General features: G+C 39.8%; 1 protein-coding gene across 5 annotated transcripts in view; it reads right to left on the bottom strand.

Moving 5' to 3' along the window:
- The window catches only part of ST7 (suppression of tumorigenicity 7), a 262,181-nt gene that overhangs the window by 25,674 nt on the left and 222,026 nt on the right, over positions 1–14,481 (bottom strand). For all 5 annotated transcript variants that reach the window (XM_081243542.1, XM_081243544.1, XM_081243541.1 and 2 more), the window contains 2 exons: positions 12,186–12,258; positions 10,607–10,709 (listed from right to left, as the gene is read on the bottom strand). In XM_081243542.1, coding sequence (XP_081099668.1) covers positions 10,607–10,709; positions 12,186–12,258 — 176 coding nt within the window. The remainder of the gene's footprint in view (positions 1–10,606; positions 10,710–12,185; positions 12,259–14,481) is intronic.

The following is a 14,481-nucleotide window of genomic DNA, read 5'->3' as shown; positions in this document are numbered from 1 at the left end:
AGACGCACGCTGGAATAGGACAAAAATGACGCAGGAACCTCGGCTCGTTCAGGCCACGCTGTGATGAAGCCTGAGATGCACAGTTCCCCGGCCCTTGCCCCCTGCCCTCATCTGCCCTCTGCCCCTTTGCATCACTGTTTGAATCCTGTCTCTACTATTCCGCTAAGAGACCTTGGACAAGTTATTTAATTTCTTTCAACCTCAGGTTGATCATCTGTTAAAACAGAATAATAGAAGTACCCATCTTGCTGTTTTAACTTTTGAATATTACATAGGATAATATGTGTAAAGCATTCACACAGTTCCTGGCACATAAGTATTCACTAAACAGTAGCTATTTTTGTTAACAAACAAACAAAAAAATCAAGTATTTAAATTACTGTGGAGGTAAGTTATATTTCTTGTGTATGTGTGTCCCACAGATGATTGAGTCTGCTTCTAGGTAAAATACTTCAGCAATTTTATAGTAGCAGCAGTTCAGCTGAAGAGAACTGGCTGCCAGCGGTCACCAACTGACCAATATGGAGACAAACCCAAAGCAAAGCTGAAATGCCAAATTCAGCCTGGTGATCTGTAGTACCACTCAGGGGTCCTCTTCTCAAGGTAACTGTTTCCTGCTGGTTCACTTACCTATTCATCAGTTACTTTGCTTCATTCAAAAAATATGGGTGTTGGGCTTCCCTGGTGGCGTAGTGGTTGAGAGTCTGCCTGCCGATGCAGGGGACGCAGGTTCGTGCCCTGGTCCGGGAAGATCCCACACGCCGCGGAGCAGCTGAGCCCGTGAGCCATGGCTGCTGAGCCTGTGCGTCCGGAGCCTGTGCTCCGCAATGGGAGAGGCCACAACAGTGAGAGGCCCACGTACCGCAAAAAAAAAAAAAAAAAAAAAAAGGGTGTGTTCACAGTATATCCCAAAGAAAGATATGGGAGTGCCATAGTGTCCCCCAAGGGCACAGATATGGTGCATTCACAATTCACCTCAAGGGCATGGACATGATCAGGTCAGGTCACTACCTTGCTAATCCCTAATCTTTGTAAGAGTGTGTGTGTGCGCACGCATACGTGTACAAAGAAACGATAAAATTCAACATGATGACTGCCTTAGTAAGAGGTCTGTACTTAGTACTCAGGAAGCAAATGGGGAGCATTATCTCTGGGACAGCTTCACAGAAAAAGGAAAATATGAGTCAGTCTCACTAAATAAACAAAGGTTTACCTGTAAAGATGAGGGGAGGCAGAAGCCACTGCAAGGCTGGGCACCAAAGCATCAGAGGACACACTGGGCTTGCAATCCTGAGGTGCTTGAGTACTAACATGACAGAAATTGCCAACAATGATGAAGCACTAATGTGCGTCAAGCTTCTTATCTCAGAAACTCCTTACAACTCTGTGAGGGAGCTGATGGTATTGTCCCTAGTTTATGGATGGAAAAATGGATGCTTTGGGAAGTTAAATAGCTCATCCTGGGTTGCACACATTGTATATGATGGAACCTGCACCGGAACTCAGGTGTTATGCTACTCTCCGAGGGAGTGAAGCAGGAAAAGCGGTTATAAAAGGCCTTGCATGCTATGCTCCAGAGTGTGACCTTCACCCGGAGTTATTCCGTGGTTTTCAAACTTTGAGACACCAAAAAATTTGTTCAAAGGAAAAAAAAAGAAATATCAAACAGAATGTGCAAGTGACATAAAACAAAACTGTGGGGATCTTGGGGGAGGGGCCCACAAGAAGACTGAAGACCCTTATGGCTCCTAGGGAGACAGTTTGAAAACCTCTGCAGTAGGCAATTGGGAAGTGAGTTGGTACAGTTTGTGGTTTTGAAAGGAATGGGTAAGTCATGTGTAGGAGCACCCGACAGGAAGAGATTAAAGTTAGCAAAGTCAAAAAGTTCCTGTCATGGTCTGAGTGAGGGGTGATGAAACCGAGGAGGGGGACTTCCCTTGGACGTGGTGCCTGGCTGAATCTGAGGACAAGAGAAGGAATCAAAGGTCACTGTGACACTTCTAGTTTAGGAAACTAGAATAATGTGAGATCATTAGCTAAGATGAAGACACCACAGGAGGAAAAGGCTTAGCAGTGGGAAGGTAACAAAAACAGCTGTCGTGCCTGCCGAACTTCTCTGCCTGCAGTGAGGAGTGAAGGTGTGCAGGTCTGGAGCCTGGAACAGCAGCTGGAGACAGGGGTCTGGGTGTGCAGGGAGAGGCTGAGGCAGTGGGAGCACATGAGGTCGCCCAGGAGGGCTGCAAGCAGGAAAGGAGAACCAACCTGAGGGTGAGCAGGGAGGAAGCGCTGCAGGCAACGAGTGCTCAGAGAGGCACAGGAGAAAGTGGCAAGGAGCCAAGATGACCTCAGATAGAAAAAGTGGTCAGTGGGACCAAATGCCCAGGAGACATGAGATAGGATGAGCTGGGGAGGCCGTGGCGGGAGTGACCTTGGTGGGAGCAGCTGCAGTGGTTTTTGTTAAAGAAAGAGACCTCTTAGAAACTTTCTATTCCTGAGATACATTGCTAAAAACTGGTTTCTGCTCATTTTTCTCCGGGTCATATTTCCACAATACATTCTCCTTCCTCTAATGCAAAAAAGCTTGGAACAAAACATGACTTAATTCAAAAAAAACTTATATTGAAATAATATTTCTGAAATATACCATTGATATACAATATCACAGACAATCTGCCAGGGTATTCTGAGTTTCTGCTTCCACGCTTCAAGCATTTTTAAATGTTAAAACCCACTACACATTTTGTTTCCTAAATTGGATTAAAAAGCAATTTTATACTCTGTCAATCAGCTTTACCAAGATATAAAGGGAGGCCTGCATTAGTGTTTGCAAGAAATAGAATTGCCATCATTATAACAAGGTCCTGTGGACACTCCATTGGCATATACATTTACCAGGATGTTTTCCCCCACGAGCCTTTCGAAATCGCAGTGAAATTTTAGATTAACATGATATGAGCTTTTTTTAAAAAAAATGCAAATTTTTAATGGGAATGCATTTCTGTCATAACATTCTTCATTCTTTGCTCTCCATTTTTCTCACGACTTTCTTTCCATACTCCGATATAATTTAAAAACTAGATCTTCACCTCAATATTCTGTCAAGCTCAGGCTGCTCTGCTGGTAGATAAGCTTTAGGAGCATGGTGAGCCCCCTTCCGCCAGCACCCTCAGGGTGCCAACTGCACCCCCTGCTGGTCCCTGGGTGGGCCCAGTAAGATGAGCCCAAGGTTTAATAGTGCCGGGATTTTAGGCAAGATGAAGAAGAAGGCTTTCCCCCATCGGTGCTGGTGATTTTTCTTGATTTTTCTCCCTTGATAGTTCCACCCACAACACCCAAGCATCACAAGTAGCTGGGGCTCAGCATGGGTGTAGGGCCTCCTGTTCTATGCGTGGTACCTCGCAAGCTGGGGGTTTTCCTGTGGTGGTGGTGAGGGCTCACAGGCTTCTCTCTGTATGCAGAGGTGCCTTGGGGTTGCAGGGCTACCAGCCTTCTCATTCCAGTTTCATCACAGTGGTTCTACTTTTAATTACTTTGTTCATTCAGGGTTCACATAAGATTGCGTTAGGAGGGAAAAACTGTTTATTGCTTTAAAAATAATAAATCATTATTAATTAGTTTGTCATTCCTGTTTTGTTTGGGTTTTTTTTTTTTTTTTTTTTGGTGGCGGAAGCAGGAATGGCTATGCTAGAACAAGAATACAAGGCAGAGGTCAGAAATGGGTACCTCTTAATCAGCAAAGGACTTAGCCAGCAGTTTCAAACTGGAAATCCCTGAAGACAACAGCTGCAGCCAGAACGTGCTAGAGCCTCCTCTCAAATCTGGAGGCCTGAGGAGAACCTGTGGGTACTCCAGGTCGGGGCACTGTAGCGCCACTGTTACACTCTATGGTTATCCTTCTTCAGACTAGGGTGGTCCAAGGAGTACCATGAATGCATGTTTCTAGGCAGCCTCTACTTCCACCCAGCATGCAAGTGCAGAAATAGAGCTGAAGGTACAAGGGAAGCGGCGATGAAAGGGCCAGCACGTATCACGCACCTACTATGCACTGAACGAGTTACACAGTGTAATTCCACTTACTTTTCAACAACCTTATGAAGACTTCACTCTTATCCCCATTTTGTCAAAATGGAAACAGGCAGGGAGCTAATTAACTCATACTTCCCTCTGGTCCCATGGACAGGAAGTGGGTGTCCTTGTTTTGAACACTTTTGAACTCTTTCAATAATACTTGATAGGTCTGCCTACCTTTATGTTGGTACCCTTTGCACCATCATTGTAATTAATGCTTTCTCAGTAATAATAGCAACTCTACATACTTGGCCTGACAATTCGGACACGCACATGGCTGAAAATGTTCCACATTACTAGTAGTGGCAAAGGAATGCAAAGTAAAAGGAGAGAATTCCATCTGTACTTAATAAAATCATAATTTTTTTTCCTTCTCTCACTCTCTCTGTTTCGTTTTTGTTTTTAGACAAACTGCTAAATGCTGGCGAAGGTGTGATGAAATGGAAAAGTAGGAGTCACCAGCTGAAGGGAGTGTAAACTGCTACAATTTTTTTGGTAAGCAACTTGGCAATAAATATCAAGAACCCTGAAGTGCTTCTACATGTTACTCAGTCATTCTCATTCTGTAAATTTATCCTAAGAAAATAATCTTAAAGACCAAAAAATCTTTATGCCCAAAGAGGTTCACTATTGGAGTTGACCGCAACCTGATGTCTACAATTAGAGGATGCAAGAACCAAATCATTCTCTTCAACAAATGTTGCTGGAAAAACTGGGTATCCACACAAAAGAATAAAACTGGACCCATATCTTACCCCACAGGCAAAAATCAACTCAAAATGCATTAAGAGTTAAACATAGGGGAAAAAAATTCCCAACACTGGTCTTGGCAATGATTGCTTGGATATGATACCAAAAGCACTGGCAACAAAAGCAAAAGTAGACAAGTGGGACTACATCGAAATAAAAAGCTTCTGCACAGCGAAGGAAACAATCAACAGAGTGAAAAGGCAACCTATGAAATGGGAGAAAATACCTGTAAACCGTAGCTGAAAAGGAGTTAATATCCAAATAAATAAGGAACTCTTCCAACTCAGTGTTTAAAAATAACCTGATTTAAGAGTGAGCAAAGGACTTGAAATGCCATTTCTCCAAAGAAGACATACAATGATCAACAGGTACATGAAAAGGTAACATCACAGATCATCAGGGAAATGTAAATCAAAACCACAATAAGATATCACCTCACACATGTTAGGATGGCCACTATCAAAAAAATAGAATATGACAAGTGTTAGCACGGAAGTGGAGAAACTAGAACTTCTGTGCACTGTTGGGGGAATGTAAAATGGTGCAGCCGATATGAAGAACCCTCAGAAAATTAAAAACATGATCCAGCAATCACACTTCTGGGGATTCATCTTAAAGAACTGAAAACAGAATCCTGAAGAGATACTTACACTCCCATGTTCACTGCAGCATTATTCACAATGGCTGAGAAGTGGAAACAACCTAAATTTCCATCAGCGAATGCACGAATAAAGAAAATGTGATATATATATATATATATATATATATATATATATATATATACACACACACACACACACACAATGGAATATTATTTAGTCTTAAAAAAGAAAGAAATCCTGCCTTATGCTACAATATGGATGAACTTGGAGGACATCATGCTAAGTGAAATAAGCCAGTAACAGAAGGACAAATACTGCATGATTCCACCTATATGAGGTAGTGAAAGGAGTAAAATGCATAGAAGCAGAAAGTAGAATGGTGGCTACCAGGGCCTGGGAGGAGGGAGAAATGCACAGTTGCTGTTCGACTGGTATAAAGTGTCCGTCACGAAGATGAAAAGGTTCTAGAGATCTGCTGTACAACGACGGGCTTACAGTTAACAACGCCGTGCTGTATACTTAAAATTTTGTTAAGAGCATAGATTTTATGTTATGTGCTTTTTATAACAAAAAAAGGAAGTAAATCATCCAGAGAATATTTTAAAATGTTTGAAGGACATGGCTAAAAGACTTGCATTTTACTGTTAAGTTAGAGGATAACCATTTTAAGGTCAAAGAACTCTGAAAATCTGATGATCCTCCCCCAGAAGGAATAAATTTACCCCCAATTCCCAACCATAAAGTCCAACTGAAGCGTCCCATGTTAATTTTTTAAAATATGAATATGCTATGTGATTATGATTCCTAAGTATGAAAAATGCATAGAAAAAAGGCTAGAAAAAATAGTCTTAAATATGACTAGATATGATGGGATTATGAATGACTTTATTCTTTTCTCAAATATAAAAATTATTATTATAATACCACTACAGAGGGAAAAACCATATCTAATACTGCTTGTAACAAACCAATAATTTAGTCTTTTTTTGGAAATTTGCCAAAATGAAATTTATCTTTAGCACCCTGAAGGAGTGAATGTAACATCCTGCAAACCAAAAATGTGTCTCTTTACAGGGAGAGCCTTGCGGTGGAGATGTAGCATACTAAGAGCACATAAGCACTAATTAACTTAGGTCTGTGTAAAGTAATGGATCACTGATAGAAATGTGTCCCTCCCACATAAACCTTGTCCAGCTGAGTAAGAGCAGGGCAGGTGAGGAAGCACATTTTCCGGGAAAGTGGAAGAAAAAAACTGAAGCTAAAAATCCATTAAACAGTATATAGCAATACAACATAACAATACATAAAGATATAGAACAGAGCTGAACTTACCCTTCATTTGTCCAGCATTACATGAGTGAAATTTTCTTTAAAAAAATGGAGAAACTCTCTTTAAACTCAAAACTCCTATTTTAATCACATTAAATGGGAAAGTCCTCTAATGGTTTAAAGATTTGTCTACTTCAACTGTGTACCCAGTTCTTGAAAATCACCAGCATGATTAAGATCCTAATACCCCTAGTCATTCTCAAAAAGAGGTGAACAGTAAGCACATAATCAATGCACTGTAGTGAGAGACCAGAGTGGGAAGACTGACTCTGGGACAAGGAGAGTACAGGCTTCCTGGTGGTGACTTGTAATGGTGGGGGTGAAGGATGAGGAGGACTGCCTCCGAAGAAACAAAGAGGGAAGAGGAGAAGAATGTTTCTGGAACAGTAAGAGGACTGTTGGAAGGATCTAGAAAAAAATGAAAAACAAGTTGGGTTAGATGATGAGGGGTTCTGAAGAACTATCCAAGGAGTTGGTACCTTCCATAGGGTTGGGGACACTGCTGCACTTCCTTGGGAGGGGAGTAACACAATTCGATTTGTAGTATGAGCCTATGGGCTGCTTCCTCCTTATAATCTGCTGCAATCTAAAGCTTCAGAAATCCCCATGTTTAGAATCTAACGGCTTCAGAGGCTTCGCTTCAGAACAGAGATCCATGGCTTTTTACTACTGTTATTTATTTCCCAGTCCTGCGATGTGGTTAGGAGCTATACTCCCTACTCCTCATGTTTGCAGGTAAAGAGTTCCTAAGAATAACCCTCCTGGGGTAAATAACTAATATTTATCACTGGATGTTGAAATATTAACTATGCTTACTGGGATACCAGTTGGAACTAAGATGGAAATTTATGGAAGGCAGTTCACAGTTATCATATTTGGTATTTTTTTCTCCTTCCAAGCAGACTATAATTGGGTAAAATAGCATGTATATACTGAAAATTCCTGTGGTGGGCCACTGACAACTTCCTGTGAAAGAGAAAAAGAAGCTGTGGCAGTGTTTAAGACATGATAATATCCTGAAGAAATCTGAATTGTCTACAGGGAATTGAGTGCCTTGGGAAGGGATGTGGCCACCATCATTTGAGGGTTCAAGCCTAGGCTGGTCTGCCACCTGGTGGGATCTGGGGGTCGGAGGGAGATGTTTAAGAGCTGGATAACCCAGAATCAGTTCAGGCTCTGTCATTTACTTCCTGTGTGACCAAGAGCAGATTACTTAACCTCTCCAAACCTGCAGTGCCCTCATCTATGTAGCAGGGATAATAATATGACACACCTCACAATGTTGTTATGAAAAATAAATGAGATGGCATATGTAGTTCAGTTAGCACTGTGCTTGCCACATAGTAAACATTAATAGAAACCAAAAATAAACATAATTATCATAGTATCATTATGAGGAGAGATTTAAGCTTAAAATGGGAAGGTGTCCTACATGACATTTAAGATCCCTTCTTACAACAAGAATCTATGTGTTTATATCCTCCACTGATGTTTCATTAGAATTAAGGCTATTCTCTGCCTGAAAAGCCATATACATATATATGCACACACACATACATGCACGTGCACATGTATGTGCATTCGTGGTCATGTGGATGTGTGCACGTATGCACGTGTGTGTGCATGTCTACTAAAGTATTAGCAAGCAGTCCAACAAACAGAACACGTACAAAAGATGTTTATAGCAGCCTGCATATGGTACACGAGTACCAGAGGCTTGTGATTAATTCTGAACATATGAGGTCAGTGGCTCACAGGGCCTTTTCCCCACAGAAATGTCAATAATGAGGAGGATCTGGAAACAAGCTTCCCCCTCAGCACAATCACCAACAAAGCAAAGTGATGGAGAATCAGTTTACTTACATGCCCTATCTTCTCTCAGTTTAATGATTAGAAGGTAAAGTGAAATCAAATTATTTCAGCTTTTTCAAATTAGTTCCACTTTTAGAAGACTTCTATTTTGCAAGTAGAATGCAGTTGACCGAGGTTAAATTCTTCCATGGCAGCTTTAAACTATTTCTTAGGGCTTTTACTACTCTTCTGCAGGCTCAACCATTTAAGACCATTATCTAGAATTAAACGACAGCTTCAATTAAAATACCTAACCAACAAGTATTGTTCCAGTTTTCTATCTTGTGTCCCAGGATTACAAGGCTCAGGTTGGTATAACTGGAAAAATTAAGATTCAGGTCCCATACTTGAGGAGCTGCCAACAAGCCAAATATTAATAATTTTAATAATTTACAAACATACAGTACTAAGTATTTTCAAAGAACTTCGAACATATTATCTCACTTGATCTTTATCACAGAAGATAGGTGAGGCGTATATTTTTATCTTCATTTGGAAGATGAGGGAAAACTTTTGAGTTCAGAGATGCTAAACCCAAGATCCCATGGCTAATAAATGACAGAGCCAGATTTGGAACCCAAGTGTTTGTCTCAGAATCTAGGACTCTATTGCCCAATACTACTTTTAAAAGAGCCTTATTTATTTTAAGGCTATTTTATGAGCTACAGAGCTCATAAAATAGCTCTGTAGTTAGAGAATGGTATTCAATAAATATTAATTGATGACCTAAGCTTACTGTAATTCAGGACAATATTTTCATGATTAGTTTTACATTTTAATCAAATTTGAATAAACATTTTTTAACTTAGCTGAAAAAATATTAAATAGATATATTTTATACCACCCTATATACAATACCTAAGTCTACAAATACTATGTTGGTCACTATCCACTGAAACTAGAGTGGATAAATACAGCCTTCTGCAAATATGGCACTGTGCACCACTCTTCAATTTCCTGTTTTGTGAAAAGATGACCGCGACCTGAGTAAAACCTCAGGAATGATATTAGATCACTTATCTTTGTCACTCTGGATATCAACAAATTAAAGTAGGCAACTCCATAAATCATCACACAGGCACACATACACGCACCCAACCCCACCCTTTTGCTACAGTACTGCAACAAAATAAGAAAACAGCCTTCCTTTGTCATTTTTCACCAGTGAAAGTCTTCATCAGACATTTTCCCAAGAAAACTGTCTTGTAGTACCTGATGTGAACTGCAGGAGGTTTCCCAGAGGTCAAAGTGTGCTTTATAATATCAAGGAACTGAAAATGGCCCTCAGCAATGTGCCTATCACGTAGTAGGTACTCAAATACAGGTAAGTCATGAACACACACTCCTCTTCTGAATAAAAGATTACAGAAATATCCTCTGCCATGATTTGACTCCCTTAAAATCAAATTCTTAAAAAAATATATGGGAAATATTGCATATTTATAAATAGGTCAGTCATGTGGTTAACAAGACAAATATTTCCTACTATATATATACCTATTAAAATGGCACTCAACAAGTCAAAAGAAAACTACTTCTTCATACTTTGAGGTTTTCCTCATTATTTGCTGGCCAATACTGATTAACTATCATTTACTTATGGAGATACAGAATGTCATATTAGTATTTTTTACCACTTTTATTCACAACAAGGTTCATTTCTCGAGTTGGTTCTAAGTAAGACTATAACTGGCGTGCAATTCCTATCAAATGCATCAACACCCTTGGGATCTCCACATGTTGTCACTTTCAGGCTTCCTGACCTGGCCTGCCTAAGCTAGGTCTATCAATTTACCCTTACTGTATGAAGCCCAAAAATGGGCCCCAAAGCCTCTTAAATGTAGCTTTTACTTAAAAACAAGGCTAATAAGCAAAGGCTCTACAGGGCCTCAGCATTCATTGATTGCAATTCATTTTTTTATAACCGCTGCATTCTAGACATGACATTGTGGTCACTGAACACTCTGCTATCATAACGAGTTCCTATGGGGATTCCACAGACTCACTTTTGGCACATGAGGATTGAATTCCACAGCTCTATGAATGGCCTCTACTGCATTCATCTCTGCTGTGCTCAGCCCCCGCCGAGATGCAGCCTCGGGAGAGAATCTGAAAAGCAGAAAGACAAACACCATCCAGTTGGAACCACTGCTTGGGCATTACCCTGGAAAGGCATCTACACATCAAGGGCCCAGAAAACCACAGCGAGGCAAAGGCATGAGCTCTGCAAACCTCCACTACACAGAACCTCTGAGTGACCCCTCAGACAGAGGCCAATAAAAACCCCAGCAGAAGCAGAAAGCGTGCTTGCATCTAATCGCGGCAGGAATTAAATTCAGCTGTGAAGTCTGTCTGTCTAAATAGCTAATCTAAGTTTTCTAGGAGGTACCTGCTTAGGTCAGGGGAGAGGGTAGGACTGACAAGGGCAGACAGTGTAGGAAAAAGAGAAAACTAGGTTACAGAAGAGCGCACTTGGTTAAAAACAGAACTGGGGAGAATTTTAAAGGAGGCTCCCAACCCAATGTCAGTGCTGCGATGGAGGGTTAAGTCTTGCAGCTTCAGCAGCAGGCGAGCCTGCTTGGGGCTGTTCCGGCAGGGGGAGTGTGCATGCCCAAACTGCGGGCGAGACACCTGCCCAAGTGAATGAAAAAAACCAGACCATGCAATCTCTTTCTCACCTCACACCCAGGGCTAACTCCAGAGCTGTGCTTGGCAGGCAGACACCACAGGGGAAGCTGTGACAACCCTGGCCCTGCCCTCCCAAGCTGGAGTCGCTGTGTAGGGAGAAAAGATGTTGCAGTAGGTACTGGCGATCTACAGGATAAAAAAGAATGAAAGAAAATTACTTCGGTCTTGAAGTGCACACACACTTAACAGCAAACCTGTCTGACACAGCAGAGGCTGTTTTCTTTTCCTGTTATCTGCTTTTCAGTGCTACCGAGGGAGTGTATCGGGAAATGTAAGCGTTTATGAACTCAAAACCAGTTAAGCCATCTGTTTTCTTTCACCTGCCAGTCATCTTGGGTGTTTATGGAAATTCTCTATACCATAGTCACCTGCCTGAACAAAACGGGCAAATGTCCCACTGTGATGGTGACTCAAGGTAAACGGATCCTGGGTGGGGAGTTAGTTTGGAATTGATGAGATTAAGGAAAGGGAGATGACCATCCCCTTTTGCCATATTAATATGTTTGTTATGACTACTACCCCGACCTGGACTGCTGGAGGAAGAGGAATATGCAAAAAAATGAATCAAAGAAGGTATTTTGTGTAAGTCCCAAGCAGGCCTTTTGGTATCTACTGTCTGGCAAAAAAAAAAAATAAAAATAAAAATAAAAGTCACCTCAGAGGCATGGAGTTTCATATAAATCCCTCTTTAGGAACCCACACACCATTACAATACCTGGCGATATACATTCCCTCCTTCTAGTAGTGAAAGAAAAGAAAATGCAGGTTTTGGAAAATGCATGCTCATAAGCAGGGGTCTCATAGACTAAGAAAAACTTGCAGAGAAAGCCCTCAGAGACAACACATCTCCTTCGGTCCAGACCAGCATCTGTACTGCACAGGCTACTATCCACTTACTTGTCAGAGACAGCTCTTGCTTTGAGCAAGGCCGCTGTGTAGCATATTGTTGCCGACTTTGGTAAGCTTATATCTGTTAGAGAGAAAAAAAGTAGGAACTGTTATAAGCCTGTACAAACAAAGAGCAATGATTTTTTAATACACTAGCATTTTAATCATGTAAGCCTCAAGAGCATAAATTAAGAATATTTTAACTGTTCCTTATGTATCCAAGTGGTACATGAAACTAAGGGTAATTCATACTTTTGTGAATAATTCAAATTTCAAATCCACCACACTGTTCAGCAATCATCTTTTATTTAAAATAAGGATTTTTCATATGTTGAGTTTATTTAAGCAGAGAATAGTTATAAATACATAAATCTAAATATTACATGAATAGTCTTGATATCAAGAAAGGCAAATAGGACTTCTTTGTTAACTTATAAAATTTCTCAAGAGGCATATGAAATATTAAAGTGAAAAAAATATTACCTGGATTTTTTTTAATATAAGGTTTTTTAGTGATAAATAAATTTATTTAAAAATTATTCTTTAGTGGTCAGATTTAAACCAGATTTCATGAAATTTATATTCAGTTTTTTTGTTAAAATTGGAAAGAGAAATCTTTATGAGGATATATATGAAATCTTTATAAAACTATACAATTTTTGTTCATTCAAACCCATGATAAAGCCCCTTTCATATGAAGCCTAATTTGTTGCCCAGAAAAACAGTTCCTTTCAGTTTGTATAGAAAATTTCAGATGGAGGGGTGGGAACGGGTACCAGATTCAGATAGAGTTTACAGGCAAATAAAAGCACAGAGTACAACTAAGAGGAGATAAATGCAAAGAGGGTAGTCCCTCTGGGAGCAGGGGGTAGGACTTGTTTTTAAATAATGATCCTATTTCGCACCAGAACTGTCTTTCTTTAACACTAAGACTAGGTAAAAATATGCCATTCCCAGGTGCTACAAAGTTCACCCGAGGTTAGAAGAACCCTTAACACCTGGAATGCCCTCCAAGTTTCTTTCTGGCTGTTTTCAACTTTAGAAGAATTACATTATGGTAGGGATGAAAAGGAAAGTCCATAACTATACAAAAGACAACAGCAGAAGAAAATAATTTCATAAAAGAAAAACAATCTTTCATTCAATAATGAGTATTTACCACCAATTCCAGCATGAGGAATTTCTCTTTGAGGGAAATTTCAATGACATTGATAAAATCCAAATAATCAGAGAAAATACCAACACAGAATTGAAAGGGAGAGAGGTCTTTGTAACCCTGATCTCATAAATTATATTCAAACAAAATTTCAGCACCATATGCATACTGTAAAATGGTGTGCTTATGACTAAGAAGGAAAAAAATGTCAGACACTCATGGATTTGTCTTGCTGCTTCTCCAACATATAAACATTTAACCACTTCCCAGTATGTGAAATCAATCCAGGAATCAATTATCTTGTTTGCTAGGGTCCACTTATTGATTGCTACTGGAAGATAATAAAAAAAATTGCAGATAATACACATTCTACTTAAAAGTTCAGACCTTTTTTTAAACTTCAGACCTTTCATTTAAAAATTATCCAAGTCCTGCTTCCACCCTTCCTGGTGTGATCTGTGTTCCTTCTGTGACCATCTAGCACCTTTCTATGAAGTGGGAACAAAGGATTAGTCCTAGAAAGGAGTTGAAACTGAAAATAATGGTCAAAATTATTCGAGGGTGGCAGCACAGATGGAACCTCACTTGATAAACTAAAGAAAACCTGTTGTTAAGGATTTAGCTTCTCAATGAGAACGATCATGTTGTTTTGAAGGTTACCTAATCAAGCAAATGAACACATTCACCCAGCTGGAAATGCAGAAAGAGATACGATTGATGTGTTTCAGCAGAATATTAGAGATGCCTAATCAAACGTGATCTTTAACCCCCTCACATCCATAGACAGGACATTCACAACTCTGCAACGTTACAACTACTATGGTACATTTTCCCCATTTAAAAAAATTTTACCCTTACTCCTTCATTGTATGTAAAGATACTGGTATATGTGCACAGTCATAATGCTTAAAAAAATAAAGAAAAAAATATTTTAATCAGTATCAAATGGGAAAAGGAAGAAATATAAATACCCCATTCCCCACTAGTGGCAAGTTCATTCCATTTGTTATCTCTTTAGTATATTATTTTGCTCTCACTATTAAACAAAAATTAAAAACAGCCAAAAAAACAAAAAAGCAAACAATTCTTGCATAACTTATTTATATATTTTCAATATTTTTCTTTTAATTCTTCAAAGCAATACATCTA

Source organism: Mesoplodon bidens, assembly GCF_964165515.1.
Source record: "Mesoplodon bidens genome assembly, chromosome: 9".
Classification (NCBI taxonomy): Eukaryota; Metazoa; Chordata; class Mammalia; order Artiodactyla; family Ziphiidae; genus Mesoplodon; species Mesoplodon bidens.
This window is presented reverse-complemented; position numbering and strand designations above follow the sequence as displayed.